Source organism: Sphaerulina musiva, assembly GCF_000320565.1.
Source record: "Sphaerulina musiva SO2202 unplaced genomic scaffold SEPMUscaffold_4, whole genome shotgun sequence".
Lineage (NCBI taxonomy): Eukaryota > Fungi > Ascomycota > Dothideomycetes > Mycosphaerellales > Mycosphaerellaceae > Sphaerulina > Sphaerulina musiva.
The window spans coordinates 1,263,650-1,279,986 of record NW_016017386.1 but is presented as its reverse complement, the minus strand read 5'-3'; the positions used below and the strand labels follow the sequence as shown (position 1 = coordinate 1,279,986).

The 16,337-nt window shown below is 53.2% G+C and overlaps 8 protein-coding genes across 8 annotated transcripts; 5 read left to right on the top strand and 3 right to left on the bottom strand.

Annotated features, from left to right (window-relative positions):
• Nucleotides 1–267: 267 nt before the first annotated feature.
• Nucleotides 268–1,873, top strand: SEPMUDRAFT_148775 (uncharacterized protein). Its single transcript, XM_016905138.1, has 3 exons — nucleotides 268–310; nucleotides 391–1,033; nucleotides 1,100–1,873. Exons 2-3 carry the CDS (start codon nucleotides 401–403, stop codon nucleotides 1,547–1,549), a joined length of 1,083 nt encoding a protein of 360 aa, XP_016761628.1. The 5' UTR covers nucleotides 268–310; nucleotides 391–400; the 3' UTR covers nucleotides 1,550–1,873.
• A 603-nt stretch (nucleotides 1,874–2,476) lies between these two features.
• Nucleotides 2,477–3,847, top strand: SEPMUDRAFT_42951 (uncharacterized protein; the record flags this gene model as incomplete). Its single annotated transcript, XM_016908881.1, has 3 exons — nucleotides 2,477–2,621; nucleotides 2,702–3,111; nucleotides 3,281–3,847. The coding sequence occupies 3 exons, from the start codon at nucleotides 2,477–2,479 to the stop codon at nucleotides 3,845–3,847; spliced, it is 1,122 nt and encodes a 373-aa protein (XP_016761627.1).
• Nucleotides 3,848–3,954: 107 nt separating this feature from the next.
• Nucleotides 3,955–5,180, bottom strand: SEPMUDRAFT_84377 (uncharacterized protein; the record flags this gene model as incomplete). Its single annotated transcript, XM_016910350.1, has 2 exons — nucleotides 3,955–4,724; nucleotides 4,761–5,180. The coding sequence occupies 2 exons, from the start codon at nucleotides 5,178–5,180 to the stop codon at nucleotides 4,326–4,328; spliced, it is 819 nt and encodes a 272-aa protein (XP_016761626.1). The 3' UTR covers nucleotides 3,955–4,325.
• A 1,528-nt stretch (nucleotides 5,181–6,708) lies between these two features.
• Nucleotides 6,709–9,477, top strand: SEPMUDRAFT_132783 (vacuolar ATP synthase 98 kDa subunit). The gene is made up of 2 exons (XM_016902515.1): nucleotides 6,709–6,908; nucleotides 6,971–9,477. The coding sequence occupies exons 1-2, from the start codon at nucleotides 6,780–6,782 to the stop codon at nucleotides 9,428–9,430; spliced, it is 2,589 nt and encodes an 862-aa protein (XP_016761625.1). The 5' UTR covers nucleotides 6,709–6,779; the 3' UTR covers nucleotides 9,431–9,477.
• Nucleotides 9,478–9,727: 250 nt separating this feature from the next.
• SEPMUDRAFT_148772 (uncharacterized protein) lies at nucleotides 9,728–10,739 on the bottom strand. The gene has a single exon (XM_016905137.1). The coding sequence runs from the start codon at nucleotides 10,611–10,613 to the stop codon at nucleotides 9,888–9,890; it is 726 nt and encodes a 241-aa protein (XP_016761624.1). The 5' UTR covers nucleotides 10,614–10,739; the 3' UTR covers nucleotides 9,728–9,887.
• Nucleotides 10,740–11,518: 779 nt separating this feature from the next.
• Nucleotides 11,519–12,743, top strand: SEPMUDRAFT_64458 (uncharacterized protein; the record flags this gene model as incomplete). Its single annotated transcript, XM_016909681.1, has 4 exons — nucleotides 11,519–11,695; nucleotides 11,734–11,895; nucleotides 11,957–12,416; nucleotides 12,484–12,743. 4 exons carry the CDS (start codon nucleotides 11,519–11,521, stop codon nucleotides 12,741–12,743), a joined length of 1,059 nt encoding a protein of 352 aa, XP_016761623.1.
• Nucleotides 12,744–13,861: 1,118 nt separating this feature from the next.
• Nucleotides 13,862–15,645, top strand: SEPMUDRAFT_64456 (uncharacterized protein; the record flags this gene model as incomplete). The annotated part of the gene is made up of 3 exons (XM_016909680.1): nucleotides 13,862–14,000; nucleotides 14,072–14,279; nucleotides 15,093–15,645. Coding segments are annotated over 3 exons (900 nt in total), but the record flags the coding sequence as incomplete, so codon positions are not given.
• A 35-nt stretch (nucleotides 15,646–15,680) lies between these two features.
• SEPMUDRAFT_116535 (uncharacterized protein) lies at nucleotides 15,681–16,241 on the bottom strand (the record flags this gene model as incomplete). The annotated part of the gene is made up of 1 exon (XM_016901270.1): nucleotides 15,681–16,241. The coding sequence occupies one exon, from the start codon at nucleotides 16,239–16,241 to the stop codon at nucleotides 15,681–15,683; it is 561 nt and encodes a 186-aa protein (XP_016761621.1).
• Nucleotides 16,242–16,337: the final 96 nt, after the last annotated feature.

Here is a 16,337-nt window from a genome sequence, read left to right as displayed (position 1 = left end):
TGGCAGCGTCTGTCGAGGAAGGATCAATCATCGATACTTCCTTCCTACTGTAGTGTCTGCATGCACGCTTTCCACGCCCACGCAGGAAGGCACGCACACGCGATGTCCCACTAGATCCAATTCCTCGTCACATCGTGAAAGATGACGTCACCGTGCATGCACCAGCTTCCAGTTCCTCACTCAAGCTCATCCAAGCCAAGCTTCGCCCAAGCTCAACCTCAAGGCTCAGCTCATAGGTGCTGCTAACTGCTCACCACCACCACCACTGGTACTATCACCACCACCACCACCACTGCTGTTCCTTGACTAGGTATTGTACCTCACTGTCCCCCTCCACTCCACTCCGCTCCACTCCTCCTCTGTGTTCTCCCATCTTACTTTCCCCTCAAGGCTCATCGCCATGTTCCGCAACGGCGCGTCGCGCACCCTCTTCCGTTCCCTCCATGCCCATGCCCATGCCCATGCCCGTACCCACGCCGCCGTCCCATCCCAGCCGGCCCTTCGCACCGTCAACGGTCGGCTACAATCCCAATTCACCTCGCAGCTATGCACGCTCACGAGGAGGCCGCTCGCCGCGGCGTCTATGAAGCCATTGGCCCTGCAATTCGCGCGTGGAGCCGCGGCCTCTAACAAGGACCCAGTCGACACCGTCGACACCAAACATGAGAAGGAACTCGCCAAGCACATCATCGAGGCCGACCCGGAGATGGTCAGCCTTGACTCGACGGTGCATCCCGTCTTTGGCGAAGTCGGCGTCAAGGAGCAGCAGGAGGACCAGAAAATCATGTCGGGTGTGAGTGCCGATATCCAGACCATCAAGGACACCTTCGACCTCTCCGAAGTCCCCAAACCCGCCCTCTACATTGGTCTGGCCGGTGTCCTTCCCTACGTCGCCACCTCAATGAGCACCGTCGCCTGCGCCTACGAGGTCCATCGCGCGCACGAAGTCGGCTCCGGTCTCCTTCTCGACGAGAAGTCGGCCGAGCTGCTCCTCCACATTCTCGAGCCTTTGCAAGTCGGATATGGAGCTACCGTACGTGCTAGCGAGCATGCTGATGATTAACCCTCAGGCACTGAATCCCACTGACTGCACTTGCAGATCATCTCCTTCCTCGGTGCCATCCACTGGGGTCTCGAATGGGCCAAGTTTGGTGGCGAGCAAGGCTGGCAGCGATACTCCATCGGTGTCATTGGCACTGCTCTCGCCTGGCCAACCATCCTCCTTCCCGTCGAGTATGCTCTGATTAGCCAATTTCTCGTCTTCAACTACATGTATTACAAGGATGTCCGCGCAGCCCGAAGCGGATGGGCTCCGCAGTGGTACGGCACCTACCGTTTTGTGCTGACTTTCATCGTTGGTGCCTCGATCGTCGTCTCGCTCATTGGGCGTGGACAAGTTGCTGATCGCATTGGTCGCTCTTCGGGCCCGGCAGAGCGCGTCAGGGAGCTGAGAGAGCACCAGGCCGCAGAGGCTGAGAACGAAGAGGAGCAGAGGAGGAAGCTGCTTGCATCAAAGGAGGAAGAGGAAGAGGAAGAAAGCGACGAGTAGAAGAAGGAGGATGACAAGTAGGGAGGGAAACATGAGGAGCATGGACCGTGGAACAACAGGAAATATCGGCGAGGGAGAAATGGAAAAGATTGGCGATGGAAAGCTGGTGGGCAAGGCGTAAAGTCCTGCTCACGTGTACATGATTGATGCCTTGTTATGCATCGGCGTCGTGAACAGATCGAGCCAATAAAAGGTGTACGACTACCGACATGGCCATGTGTTGTAATTGGACGGCAACAGAGAATTCGGTTGAATTGCTAATGTGTTCCCAACCTCGATATTGAGGATGTGCTGCGCTCGTGGGATGGCTGACGGGATCTGCAGAACCTAATGGGTACCTACTCAGAAATGGTGAAAGTGTTGATATCGCCATACGTTTTCCGCTGTTCAACAACGTCTCGCAGAGATCGCGAAGGAATAAACCCGCAATTCACCGAAAATGGTCTCACTACTCCACCTGGCAGGCCACACTCGTAGATATGGATATGCGAGCATTGACCTGTGGGCGCAGACCAGGATATTATCACGAACCTGACACTGCTCTGGAATAATACGACGGCAAGGTCGAAGCTGCAGGAAAGGTCAGGCACTGTTCGCCAAGAACTGCCGCCCATGTGAAAGTTGAACCCTGCAAAAGTGGCTCCCTTGTCACTTCGACATGTATGATGTGGGTGTCAGTAGGTAAGGTAGTACTAAACGGGGTGAGCCGTGGCCACTCTTACCTCTTCTCAGAAAGTACTGGAGCAGTCCGCCAACATGACAGGATGTCGCACATGCTGACTCCAAGTGTTGCCATTCACTCTGTGCCCACCCAGGGGGAGGGGGAGGGGGCATTGCCGTTCTTTGTTCGAGTCATTTCTGTCCATGTCATCACCACCCACGATCATATCCTGAGCTGTTCACGACGAAAGCTATCGAGCTTCTCCAATGCCTCCAGATACACTTCGGTTTGTGCGGCGCGATGGCGTACGAGGTAAAGAGCTGTTCACGTTCGACGAAGTCGCGGTCGTGAAGATTGTGGACAGCCATACTTATGATGCGAATATCCACGTCGAATTTAGCCATGGTCCATGTAAGTGTCTTTGCACGTATATATTACATGTCTGACGAGAATGACTATATCTGACCCGGGCTGATCGACAAACTGCCTAGCTGCTCACGGCGGCTTCATTGTTGCCATTCTCTGGAAAGTCATCCAGACTCATTTCTCCAACACTCTAGCAAAGCAGAACCAGCACAACACCTTCTCGCTCCATACCGAGTTCCTCCGACCATGTTCCACGGGTCCCATCACCATCAAGATTCGCGATGTTCGAATCGGGAAAGCAACAAGTACAGTACACGCCAGCTTGTCACAGAAAGGTATTGAAAACGCAGTCTGCTACGCTACAAACTGCGGCCCTCTTGCTGTCCGCAATACCATCAGCATTCCCATGTCTTATCAACTTACCCCTCTGCCTCCACCCATTGATTTCGCTGCGGTCTTGTCCGGTCAAGACAAATACTGGATCCGCTACGACGTGGGACGGGATCCCAAAACTCCTAACCACGCTCTGTGTAATGTCAGTGAGACGAAAAATCGCTCGAAAGCCTGTCTCGGTCTGCAACATCTCACTGCAGCTCGTTATCCGGGCGATGCTAGGATGGCCTCTGAAGAACAGAAATGCTTTCCCAGCCTCCTCCGAATAATCCGAAAAGACGACTTGCTTACCTTTCACGTTCCCAATCTAGGCCATATTCGCCATCGAACGCCAAACCCCCATCCTTCAAGACAGTAGCAACCCCATGCACAAAAGAATCACAACCCAATGGCTCACCCCCCGCCTGCCCCACGAGACCTGGACGCAACCCATGTTAGGCCTCGTTATGGACCATGCCGTCCCTCCCATCGAAAACTTCTACACCCATAACGCCCCTCATAATAACCTCAACATGCCCCTTCGAGCCGTGGAAAACGAAACCCGGGGCCTGAGTAGTTATGACCATCCCGCGTGGGCAAGTCCGAGATATTATCCGACGGTCTCGATGACGATTGAGGTCAAGAGGCCTTTGGCTCCGGAAGGCGTCAAGTGGTTGATGTTGCGATGGCACACGAGGGAATGTGTCGATGGGAGATTTGATATTGAAGCGGAGGTGTGGGATCCTGAAGGGAGACTTGTAGCCACGGCAGTGAGTTTGTGGTATGTGATTGATGTGGCAGATGCAGGGGTGGGTCAGCAGGGTGGTACAGGTAGCAGCAGGAAGAAAATTGCGGAAGGAAAGGGAATTAGGGCGAAATATGGCGATAGTAAAATTTAGAGGAGCGGTTGTTGGGCGACATGTATGGTCAGGGTCGTATATGATGAATTTGAAATCACTGGCTTCCTTTGTGAATATCTACCTGTGACCCTGATTGTTCGTCTTTTGCGATGTATACATGTGACGAAGGCTTCGGATTTTTGGTCGGGGGGTTGAAAAATCATTCAACAATAGTCTCTGGCAACTGAGTAGTTTGGTCCATCGACCCAAGAAGAACGACCGATCGCAGCTTCTTCTGCACCGACGAGCTCGATCATCTTCCATGGTGAAGCTGTCGTGCGAACGAGGGCCCCTTTAATGCACAATCAGTAGCACACTGTATCTCCCACATGGATATTCTCGGAATTCTCTTCTCTGATATATCCAGATTCTCGCCGCGTGTCTTACCTTTTGCATGGTGCTCATTGTTAGATCCAGAGCATGCTCGTCCACGAGGGAATTGATTTAGTAAGTTTGTCATCCCAAACCTGAATCTCCCTCACATAGCCAACCACCCTACCTCTCCCTTATCCCTCTCCGCCTCCTCCTTCGCCACCGCCTCCGGATGAAAGTCCCTCCATCCCCACACCGACCACTCATAGGGCACGGGAGCAATTTCTCCCCATAGTTCCCGAGCTTCTTCTCGCCCTTCCTCAATGGCAACGAACCCCTGACGTTCCATTTCCGACCACAGATTTCTCGCGTGGTCGAGATAGGACATCCGTAAGGGGTAACAGAAAATTGCTCGAGCGGATTTGTGGTGCTGGAGCCAGGTTTTTACGGTTGAGGTGATGAGGTGAGGGTGCGAGGATGTGTAACATGTGTCTGCGGCGAGGATGATGGAGGCTTTTGTGGAGGAAGATGAAGAGGGGGAGGAGGAGATGATGGTGGGCTGGTGCTGGTGCTGGTGCTCTGTTGTCGTAGTAGTAGTCACCAGAGTCGAAGGTTGCGTCCAGTCTAGCGTGCCGGAAAATGCTTGTAAGGAAGGGTTTAGACTGATGTTGTGAGCTATACCCGGAATCACAGGCTCGAGATCGGTTAGCACTGCTGGCAGATTCCAGAGAGCGGAAGCTGTAAGGCCTGCTAGCCCCGTCCCGGCGCCTAGTTCGAGAATTGGGATGTGTTGGGATAGATCAAGAGGCGACGAGTGGTCCTTTCTGTAGTCTTGGCCGATTGAGGTTTGGATTTCTTCTGTCCAGCGGTAGAGGATGTCTGCTAGGACTACAGCTGCTCCCCATGTTGCCAAGCCCAGATTCTCGGCCACGATGCCTGGTAATTCACCGATTTGGATGTCGACTGTGTTTCCTTTTGAATCTGCCTTGACGGCGAATGGTCGACTTTTGGTAGAAGACATGTAGAACAGCGGAGCAAAGGTCTTCGAGCCGATTGTGCGATGTTTTTTCAAAGATATATATGTAAGAGGTAGTTTGAGTTCTACATCGGTCCATCCTCGGGTCCGAAATCTCTCCGTCCTTAGGTTGTCATCACCGGGCTTGAATGTCTTGCCCTTCAATGTTCTCTCTCCTTTCTGTCTTCACATCGACATGCACCCATCCACATTTCGTCCATTAGCAGGAGCCTTGCCAAGGTATTTAACTCTGACTCCCATATAGGCCGCCATGCCAGCTTCTACTTTTTCCTAGGTTTTGCTGCACTCTGACAGTCGGACCTAGATCGCCTCGATCTCGTTCCTATATCTTCAATCGGGTCGGAGTCCACAGTCGTCGCGTGGACCAGACCAGATCTTGCCAGTTACGCTCAGAATCCGCCTTCGAACTCTGACTGAATTCGATTTTATGTTCTCAAGCATCTCTCTTGACAGTGCCTTGAGGATCTTAGTGTTGAAGATATCCTCGAAAACAAGCCGGCCGTCACAGCGGCCATCGCGCCGTGTTTCTTCCTTGCCGTTCATCTACGGGATTAATGCTAGCTAATATTGGTATTTTTTACACCACAGATCTGGACCTTGTGTGAGTACAGGCCTGGAGAGCTCAGCATATACCATTTTCGAGCCAAGATGTGCGCCTTCGACTGAATTAGGCCGTGGAGGCGAGTCCCTAGTGTTCTGCAGTAGAATACATTCGAACTCAACGCCCAGAGTAAGGTCTGATGACTTGTGTAACGCTGTCTTGTTGTCGTACTCGGTCTGCGATGTCTTGACATACGCTTCTTGATCCTCCCACACTCAGCTCGTCGAAACCTTACGAGAGCTCGGACTCGAAAAATACCTCCTCCATCTGACATAACAGTATCTCTGCCAACAGCGATGCTCTCTTCAATTTTCATAGTGCTTCTATCTGAAGGAAGAACGCCGACACCGAGCTCAAGAGTATTGGCTTGGAGCGGTGCTCCAGATTGCCATCTATGATCCTGCTCCGGTGACGAAGACTACGTGTTCAACAGTTCAACTAGAAGATGACTGCAGAAGCTCAGTACAGCCTCGACATGGCCACAGAGGCTGCAATATTCACCCACCCCAGTGCGATGTTGCTCTGCCCGGATTGAGTCCTGTATAACTGGTCTGGTCAGATCTGTGTAACATGAGCACGCTCCGTTTCAACCGCCTGTCGGAGGTTGCGCAGTCGAACACGAATGTCTCCGTTGCTTCGGTTGATCCATGGACTTCTGTGCTTGCTCCATTCATATTGACTGTGCTGTTGAAGCTGATGGCTTGACGTCTGTTGCAGGTCTTGAGTGGTCTGGTCGGACATGTCGAGTGCGTACATGTATACGTGCATGCAAGGTACATGCCTTTATTTCTGTAACAAAAGTGGAGCACCGCGTCACGTGATTATTGGACTGCATCTGCATCATGTTCGAAGGCGACAGACAGCTCCGTGCAGGTCTCCCCTTCCCTTGACTTCTCCAACACCATCACCACCACCACCGAACCCTTCCATCATCAAAATCCCGCCGCCACCTCTCCCGCCGCCCTCGGAGAGGACTCGTCAAGATGGCGGGCAAACAGGAATCCCTCTTCCGCTCGCAGGAGATGACGCTGACGCAGCTCTATGTGGCCAACGAGATTGGGCGCGAGGTTGTGTCAGCGTTGGGAGAGCTGGGCGTGATGCAGTTCCGCGATGTATGCAAGCGTCGTATTGCTGAGCTGGAGTTGGGCTCATTGTGCTGACTAGAGTCCCATAGCTCAACCCCGAAACGACCGCCTTTCAGCGCACCTTCACGCAGGAGATCCGCCGGCTGGACAATGTTGAACGACAACTCACCTACTTCCGCTCGCAGATTGAAAAGAACGGAATCGAGATGCGCTCCATCTACGAGTTCAGCAACACCTTCGCCGCGCCATCGGCCGCCGAAATCGACGAACTGGCAGACCGCAGCCAGAGCTTGGAGCAGCGCATACAGAGCTTGAACGAGAGCTATGAGACTTTGAAGAAGCGAGAAAGCGAGCTTACCGAGTGGCGTTGGGTATTGCGTGAGGCTGGCGGCTTCTTCGATCGCGCTCGTGGACAGACCCAGGAGATTCGACAGTCCATTGACTCCTCCGATGACTCCCCGTTGCTGTCGGATGTTGAAAACGCCAATGGAAATGCCGAAGGCGGCCAGCAGAGCTTCAGCGTGATGAATATTGGCTTCGTGGCTGGTGTGATCCCTCGCGAGCGCATGGGCGCCTTTGAGCGTATACTCTGGCGTACCCTGCGTGGCAATCTTTATATGAACCAGTCGGAGATTCCAGATGCTATATTGGACCCAGAGAAGAACGAAGAGGTGCACAAGAACGTGTTCGTCATCTTTGCGCATGGCAAGGAGATTATCGCGAAGATCAGGAAGATCTCTGAGAGCTTGGGTGCTGATATCTACAATGTGGACGAGAACAGCGAACTGCGCCGAGACCAGATTCACGAGGTCAACAGCCGTCTTCAGGATCTTGGAAACGTTCTGGGAAACACAAAGAGGACTCTTGATGCTGAACTCACGCAAATCGGGCGCTCCCTGGCTGCCTGGATGATCGTCATCAAAAAGGAAAAGAGCGTCTACCAGACCTTGAACACCTTCTCCTACGATCCGGCACGCAAAACATTGGTCGCGGAGGCATGGGCCCCAACATCAAATCTAGGTTTGATCAAGTCCACACTGCAGGACGTCAACGATCGTGCCGGTCACTCAGTGCCCACCATCGTCAACCAGATCAGGACCTCCAAGACACCTCCAACCTACAACAAGACCAACAAATTCACCCTCGGTTTCCAAACTATCATCGATGCCTACGGTACTGCGAAGTACACCGAAGTCAACCCTGGTCTTCCGACTATCGTCACGTTCCCCTTCCTGTTCGCTGTCATGTTCGGAGATTTTGGACATGGAGCTATCATGACCCTTGCCGCCGTCGCCATGATCTACTTCGAGAAGCCGCTTCAGCGCGGCAAACAAGACGAGTTGTTCGGCATGGCTTTCTATGGACGATACATCATGCTCATGATGGGAATTTTTTCTATGTATACTGGACTGATTTACTGCGATGCTTTCTCCAAGGAAATCCCTATCTTCAAGAGTATGTGGGAGTGGGACTTCCCGGACAACTACAATTCCACCAAGGGTGGGACTGTTAAGGCACACCGTGTCGAGGGCTATACCTACCCATTCGGCCTCGACTGGAGGTGGCACGATACAGACAATGACCTTCTTTTCAGCAATAGCTACAAGATGAAACTGTCTATCATCATGGGCTGGGCGCATATGACATACTCCCTGTGCCTGTCTTACGTCAATGCGCGCCACTTCAAGACGCCCATCGATATTTGGGGCAACTTCATTCCTGGTATGATATTCTTCCAAGGCATCTTTGGATATTTGGTTCTCACCATTGTCTGGAAATGGGTGGTTGACTGGTACGCCATTGGTCAACAACCGCCAAACTTGCTAAACATGCTTATCTACATGTTCTTGTCGCCTGGCACCGTTGAGGAGCAGCTCTACTCCGGACAAGGTGGGGTCCAGGTCGTGCTGGTACTGCTTGCTGTTGCCATGGTGCCGATCATGCTGTTCTTGAAGCCTTTCTACCTCCGCTACGAGCACAACAAGGCTCGTGCTCAGGGCTATCGTGGCATCGGCGAGTCCACGGCAATCAGCGCTCTTGACGATCAAGACGAGTCCGGTTACGCGAACGGTGATGCTGCGCGTCCCAGCTTCGCAGAGAGTGATCTCGACGGTGCCGTCATTACTCAAGATATCGGCCATGGCGAAGGCCACGAAGAGTTCGAGTTCAGCGAAGTCATGATTCACCAGGTCATCCACACAATCGAGTTCTGCTTGAACTGTGTCTCGCATACAGCCTCCTACCTTCGACTCTGGGCTCTGTCACTTGCTCACCAGCAGCTGTCCATTGTATTATGGTCCATGACGATGAAGAATGCATTTGGCTTCACGGGAGCTGTGGGCGTGATTGTCATCTTCGTAGCATTCGTCTTTTGGTTTGCGCTCACTATTGCGGTCCTGGTTGTCATGGAGGGAACCAGTGCCATGTTGCACTCCCTTCGATTGCATTGGGTCGAAGCCATGAGCAAACATTTCATTGGGGAGGGGATAGCGTTTGAGCCTTTCAGTTTCAAGGCGATGCTGGATGAGGAATTGACAGAACTGAAGTAATGTTACAGTGCTTAGTTAGTGAGCTTAGTTTTGTACATCTACCACTGAAAGACTTGTACATTTAGCACTTTTCTTCCACGTCTGGCCACCTCAGGTTGACTGTCCTACATTGAGAACCCATCACTCATGTAGCTAATTAATCGTCCTAGTCGAGGTAGAATGAGCAATGCCTCGCTGCGTTGCTGTACAAACGAGGACTGCCGTGGCACATGTTCCAATCAGGCAAGTCACAAAGCGCAAGCAACGTCATCACAATAATGAACTTCTGGTTGCCATTTGGCGGCGTCGGCGTTCATGGGAGTATACAAAGTGCTTTCATGAGCATAACTCACTCTCCTGGAGCAGAGAGGGGTCATTATGGAGGTCGTTTCGGAATATCTGAGTGGACTGCTGGCAATTCTCGGCTTCGCAATAGAGCACGCCGTGTGCGGAGAACGAGCCCCCTACGGAGCGTATCTCAAGTTACTCGCTCTGCAGGTCGACTCCGACTTCTGGAACCTCTCATTCCAGTTACACTCTTCCTCCGACCAAATCGACTTTGACTCCTCGACGCCACACTGGCAGCTCGTCGCCGTCTTCGTCGTCTCACATCGTCCCAGTCGTCATCATCCTCGTCGCTGTACTCGTAGTCATCATCCTCGTAATCATCGTAATAATCGTCCGGCGCCGGCTCAATCCTGCGCACTTCCCGGTCTCCGCTGAGTTCCCTCGCAGAGTCCGCATCACCAGGCGCATATGCAAGTCTTCTGCCTTCTCGAATAATCACCTCCCGTTCGTCCCAGTCGCTCGCGCGGGTGTCGTCATCCTCTTCTCTCTGACGGCGCTTTTCGTGCTCCTCTTCGTCGCGGCGTCGCTTCGCTTTGGCCTTTTCAAATGCGCGGCGCTTCTCGTCACGATACTCTTTCTCGGTCGCTTCCTGCTTGTCTTTGACCCAAGAGCTAAAGCACGTCGCCACAATCTGTACCAACACGACCCCAAGGCCGAGCTTGATGAAGGTGCCCGTGCTGCTGCTGCCGCCGCCACTGCTGCCCTTTGGATCGGCGCGTGGCGGCGGAGAGGCGTAGCGTCTGCTTCGACGTGGTCGCCTGGTACGTTCCGATGGAGAGGAGCGGCGTCTGCGGTGTCTGCTGCCCCGAGAGTAGAGCGTCGAGTCGTCGCTGGAATCGCCGTCGCGGTACGCCATGGTGACAGGCGGTAGTAGTGATAATAGTTCTGATGTCGTTAGTGACGCGGGAATGGCATCGGGATAAAAAGACACGGTATAGGCAGAATGTGGGAGTCTTGTCACAGGAAGGCTGGTGCATATAGTATAATATGGAGTGCTATAAAGGTACATGTAATGTACACAGCCCGAAACTACACACGTTACGTGAATGCCTGTGATGGTGTGACTGCCCCGATGTGCTTGAATCAAGGAAACAGGTTCATCCATTCAGGCATAAAGTATGGGTGCCTTATAGATAGATGCCTTAGAGCCTGCTCCACCGCAGTCCGGACAGAGGCGGCACCGCTTCCTAGGCTTCCTTGCCTTAGGCTTCCTAGGAGGTACGTTCCCCTCCTTTCTCCTTTCTCCTCCTTTTTGTCCTCCCTCCCCCTGACCATGATATTGAACAACGTCGGCGAGCTGGCAACCCGCTGTCTCAACCGTGAGCTGGCATTGCGTCTAGTGCGCGTGCTCATGGATGGCATCTTCGGAAAAGATCTGCTTGGAACTAACAGATTCCGATATGCATCCGCCAGACTTCGTTCTTCATGCATTCATCACTAGGGGGCCTTGCTCCATCCTCCAACTCTCGTCATTCTCCCATCGCTGTCCTATCCTAACGGTCCACTAGCACGAGGTTGGCCGTCTTTAATACTCGATTTGGCCTAACTACACACTCAACAAATCGATCGGCCAATGACATTGGATTAATGTAGAAACCAACGGCTTCATTCAACTTCATAGGTTGACAATGAAATGGCTCACAATGTAGCCTTCAATAATCTGACTGCGCTCGCCGCTCCGGTTCACATCAGTTGCAGCTCGTCCGCACGCCAACGCCAACGCCAAATTTTGCTGGTGCAACATCGCGCTACATACTCACTATGAACCCCAGTGGCCACGCTTCTCCTTCGGCCATATACGCAGTTATCTTCACCTTCACCGCGCTAGCGATCTTAGCGGTGGCTCTGCGAATATATACTCGTCGGGTCATACTTCGCAAGCTCGAACAAGATGACGTCCTCATGTTTGTGGCATTGCTCTGCGCGTGCTGTTTCACTGTATGCCAGGCACTTGAGAGTGAGTGGATCACGAGAAGATCGCAAGAGGATTTCCGCTTATCCTTGCTTCTTCAGCGTACTACGGACTAGGCCACCGTCTCGTCGAACTTAGCGAATTTCAACAGACTGAATCACTGCGTTGGCTATGGATTTCTATCATCTTCTACCACATTGGACTCCCCGCGGCGAAGCTCTCGATCGTACGCATGTGCCGAGTGCTCGTGAGACCTATATGGCTCGAATTCTGACGATTGCACGCAGATATCGCAATGCATCCAAGTCTTTGGCAGCATCCGCACCTTCAAGATCTCAGCCCGGATCGTTGCGACGGTCGTGCTGGTATACACCGTCTTCACAATTCTCATCACCATTTTCCTGTGCTGGCCGGTCGACTTCTTCTGGCAACGTAACCAACCTGGTCGCTGCCTGCCGAGAGTACCCATATGGTTCTTCAACTCGGCCTTTGGGGCCGCCACCGATGTAGCTGTTGCGATACTGCCCCTTCCGGTCGTGAACAGACTGATTGTACCGAAACGACAAAGGTATCTATTGATGGTTGTGTTCGCATTGGGCGGTGCAGTATGCATTGTCACGGTGATTCGTTTCTACAGTCTCTATGCAGTCACGACTTCGGACGATTACACCTGGGAGAACCCACAGGCAGCACTATATTCGAACATTGAACTTTCCGTGAGCATCATAGGAGGCTGTCTCCCCACTTGTACGACCACCGCACTTCTTTAATACCTTGGCATTGATTGGCCACCCAGAGCTGACAACTTGGGTAGACAACGCGTTTGTCGCAAAGTACTTTCCCCGATTATACAATGCATATGCAGGACCTCGAGGTGACCCGTTTGGCGACATCAAACTCAGCTTTCCCCAGCAAAGCCAGAAAAGCGTGTCCAGCTGCGTGGAGACCATGTCAACAGTCGAGTCAGGCAAGACAGCGCTGGATAATGGGTGCCAAGGCTCATACCCCGATTCCAAAACGATGACCACCACGCTCTCTACCGTGCCCACAGTATCCACAATAAGGGCATCATGAAATTCTTCATCACCGATAATTGTAAAGTTTATATTCGAATCTGGAGTCCATGGAGCAAATGAGGTCCCAGGCATAGTCAACCCTGGACAGGCACAGGCCAAGGAGACCAACAGAGCTGTAGAACCGAGACATATTGCGCCTTTTGAGAAAGAAAAAAAAATCCAGCTCAACAGCATATCCGACCTGCCGGCAGGATTATGCGGTGTTTGTAAGGTCGGGTCTCAGGTATCGGCGTTTATCACATATGTGGTGCCGATCCGTACCATCCATCACAGAGATAAGACAGCGAAACCCGGGCTGACCAGCGTGCTGGGCGACTCAGGTCTTGTTGGGGGCAACACTCAGCTCACGTTCGCGGACGATCCTCCGTCTGTGGCTCAGCCGCGAGCCGCAGCTCCAGATCACCAGTGGCTGCTGCGGCGCGTTGATCTGGAATTGTGTTGCAACAATATGGAATAGAACGTGTAATGAAGCCACAAATGCCACGAGGAACTGGTCCGCCATGTCGATTTCCCAATTTGGGCTGGTATCAACCTTGCGATACTTTCTACGCGGGCCTAGATGGAACCAGTTCGGCTCGTTCAGTGGACAGGTTCACCACATGGGTACTCCCGCTGGTTCTGCGACGGCGTTGTCTCTACCATACCGTTGGTGGTTCCCGGAGCGGCATGCAAACTTTCGACTCTTTGTCAACGCACTATACTCCCTTCAGCCCGCAGGTCATGCCAATTCCTGAGGCCATTGCCAATTCATGATCGAAGTCGCCAACATGTCGACAACGATGGCTGAGGTCCGCAGCATTCCGCTCGATTTCGGTCCAGTCCGTCCACGCCGCCTGTCGCGACAATAGTGTTGACTGGTGGAGTAGTGCAGAGGCTGTAGCGACTGCACTACTCAACGCCTCGCGTGCGATCATTTCATGATCCAGAACGAATGACATATATCCTCCAAGACTGAGCAAGGCTAGGAATTCGAGAGCATGCTACTCAGCGATATATAACCGGCCTCAGTGTCCATGTGATAACTCATTCTCATCATCATCACTCACTCGCTCACGATCTCTTCGCTTCGCTGCTCGGACCTCCTCTCAGGTATCAAGTCAATCACTACTCAACAAGATGGTCTCTTCCGTCTTCGCCGGCCTCGTGGCCGTCGCAGGCATTGCCTCTGCTCTTCCGCAGTCCACCCCTACCGGTAGCAGATCTTGCGAGGTGATCGGAAGTGGAAACCAAGACGGACAGTACACTGTCACATGTGGTAAGGATGGGTCGCATGATACAGCAACTTCTCCCGCGTCTATATCATCTGCTAACCTTCACCCTCCACAGGTGCCGATCGACCGGGAGGTGACCTCAGCAATGGCCAGGCCGGTTCATTCGAGGGCTGTATGCCTATGTGCGATCAGCTGGCCGGCTGCATTGGATTTGCCTGGGTTGAAGGCTATGGGGGTGGTACCTGTTACTTCAAGAGCAGCCTGGTTGATCAGATCAATGCATCCAATGTCGACATGGCAGTCAAGCCTGATTCTTCGGCTTCGTCCTCTTCCTCAACTCAGCAAGCCTCTTCGGTTTCGGTCTCTTCCTCGATCCAGCAAAGCTCTAGCAGCGCCCCAGCTTCTTCCGTTTCGGACTCTCCCTTGACTCCGCAAGGCTATAGCAGTGCGCCAGCTTCCTCCCCTGCACAATCAGTCAGCACGACTTCAGCCCCGGCTGCTACCTCTTCTTCCACCCAGGTTGCTTCCTCCTCATCTATCCAGAGCACATCATCATCGGCTCCCATCGCTCCCAGCTCTTATGGCTCATCCTGCAAGCAACTTGGCAACGGCGTCGTCGTTGATGGATACACAATCGAATGCAGCACCGATCGCGCTGGTGGCGACATAGGTGCTGCCTCGTCCTCCTCGTTCTCTGGATGCATTCAAATCTGCGACTCTACTGCTGGCTGTGTTGGCTTTTCATACCTTGGCGGTTCCAATGCCGGTACATGCTATCTTAAGGGTAGTGCCAATCCTTCTTCGCCCAGCTCGAACGTGGACAATGCTGTGAAGCTCCCAGCTGGCTCTTCTTCGTCTTCAATTAGCACAGTTTCTTCGACTAGCTCTGTTGCCTCGACTAGCTCTGTTGCCTCGACCAGCTTCATTGTACCGGCCAACTCTACTGCATCGACCAGCTCTGTTCCATCGACCAGCTCTGTTGCATCCACCAGCTCTGTTGCATCCACCAGCTCTGTTGCATCCACCAGCTCTGTTGCATCCACCAGCTCTGTTGCATCCACCAGCTCTGTTGTATCCACCAGCTCTGTTGTATCCACCAGCTCTGTTGTATCCACCAGCTCTATTGCATCGACCAGCTCTATTGCATCGACCAGCTCTATTGTATCGACTAGCTCTGTTGCGACGAGCAGCTCCGTTGCCCCAACTAGCTCTATTGCTTCGAGCACCTCCGCATCTTCGACTAGCGTTGTAGCGTCGAGCACCTCCGTCACCCCTACCTCGACTGCCGGCTCATCCTGCCAGCAACTTGCCAGCAGTGGTACTACTACTGATGGATACACAATCGAGTGCGGCACTGACCGTTCCGGTGGTGATTTGAGCGCTGCCCCAGCCTCTTCTTTCTCTGGATGCATTCCAATCTGCAAAGCCACTGCTGGCTGCGTTGGCTTTTCGTACGTTGGCGGCTCCAACGCTGGCACGTGCTACCTTAAGAGCAGTATCACTACTGCTTCTTCCAACTCCAACGTGGATACTGCTGTAATGCTATCAGGTGGCTCCTCCTCTTCAAGCTCTGTTGCCTCGAGCACCTCCTCATCTTCCACCAGCGCTGTGGCCCTGAGCACCTCGTCCTCTACTAGCACTATCGTCCCGAGCACCTCCTCATCTTCCACCAGCACTGCGGCCCTAAGCACCTCCTCATCCACCAGCGCTGTGGCCCCGAGCGCCTACACAAGCGCAGTCGCCTCAAGCACCTCCTTATCCTCTAGCAGCGCAGTCGCCTCGAGCACCTCCTCGTCTTCCACCAGCGCTGTTGCCTCGAGCACCTCCTCGTCTTCTACCAGCGCTGTTGCCTCGAGCACCTCCTCGTCTTCCACCAGCGCTGTTGCCTCGAGCACCTCCTCGTCTTCTACTAGTGCTGTCGCCACGAGCACCTCGTCTTCCACCATCGCTGTGGCCCCCAGCACCTCATCTTCTTCCACCAGCGCTGTTGCCTCGAGCACCTCGTCTTCCACCAGCGCTGTAGCCTCGAGCACCTCCTCATCTTCTACTAGCGCTGTGTCCACGAGCACCTCGTCTTCCGCTACGAGAACCTCCTCTTCCGGCATCGCCTTGGCCCCGAGCATGTACTCTTTCACCAGCGCTGTTGCCCCGAGCATCTCCCTATCTTTGCCTTCGACAAAGATTTCTTTTTCCACCAGCATTGGCGCCCCGAGCACCTTGTCTTCTATTAGCACTGCCGCCACGAGCACCTCGTCTTCCGCTACGAGCACCTCGTCTTCCGGCATCGCTGTGGGCCCCGAGCATGTACTCTTTCACCAGCGCTATTGCATCGAGCATCTCCTTATCGTTGCCTTCGACAAAGATTTTCTTTTTTCGACCAG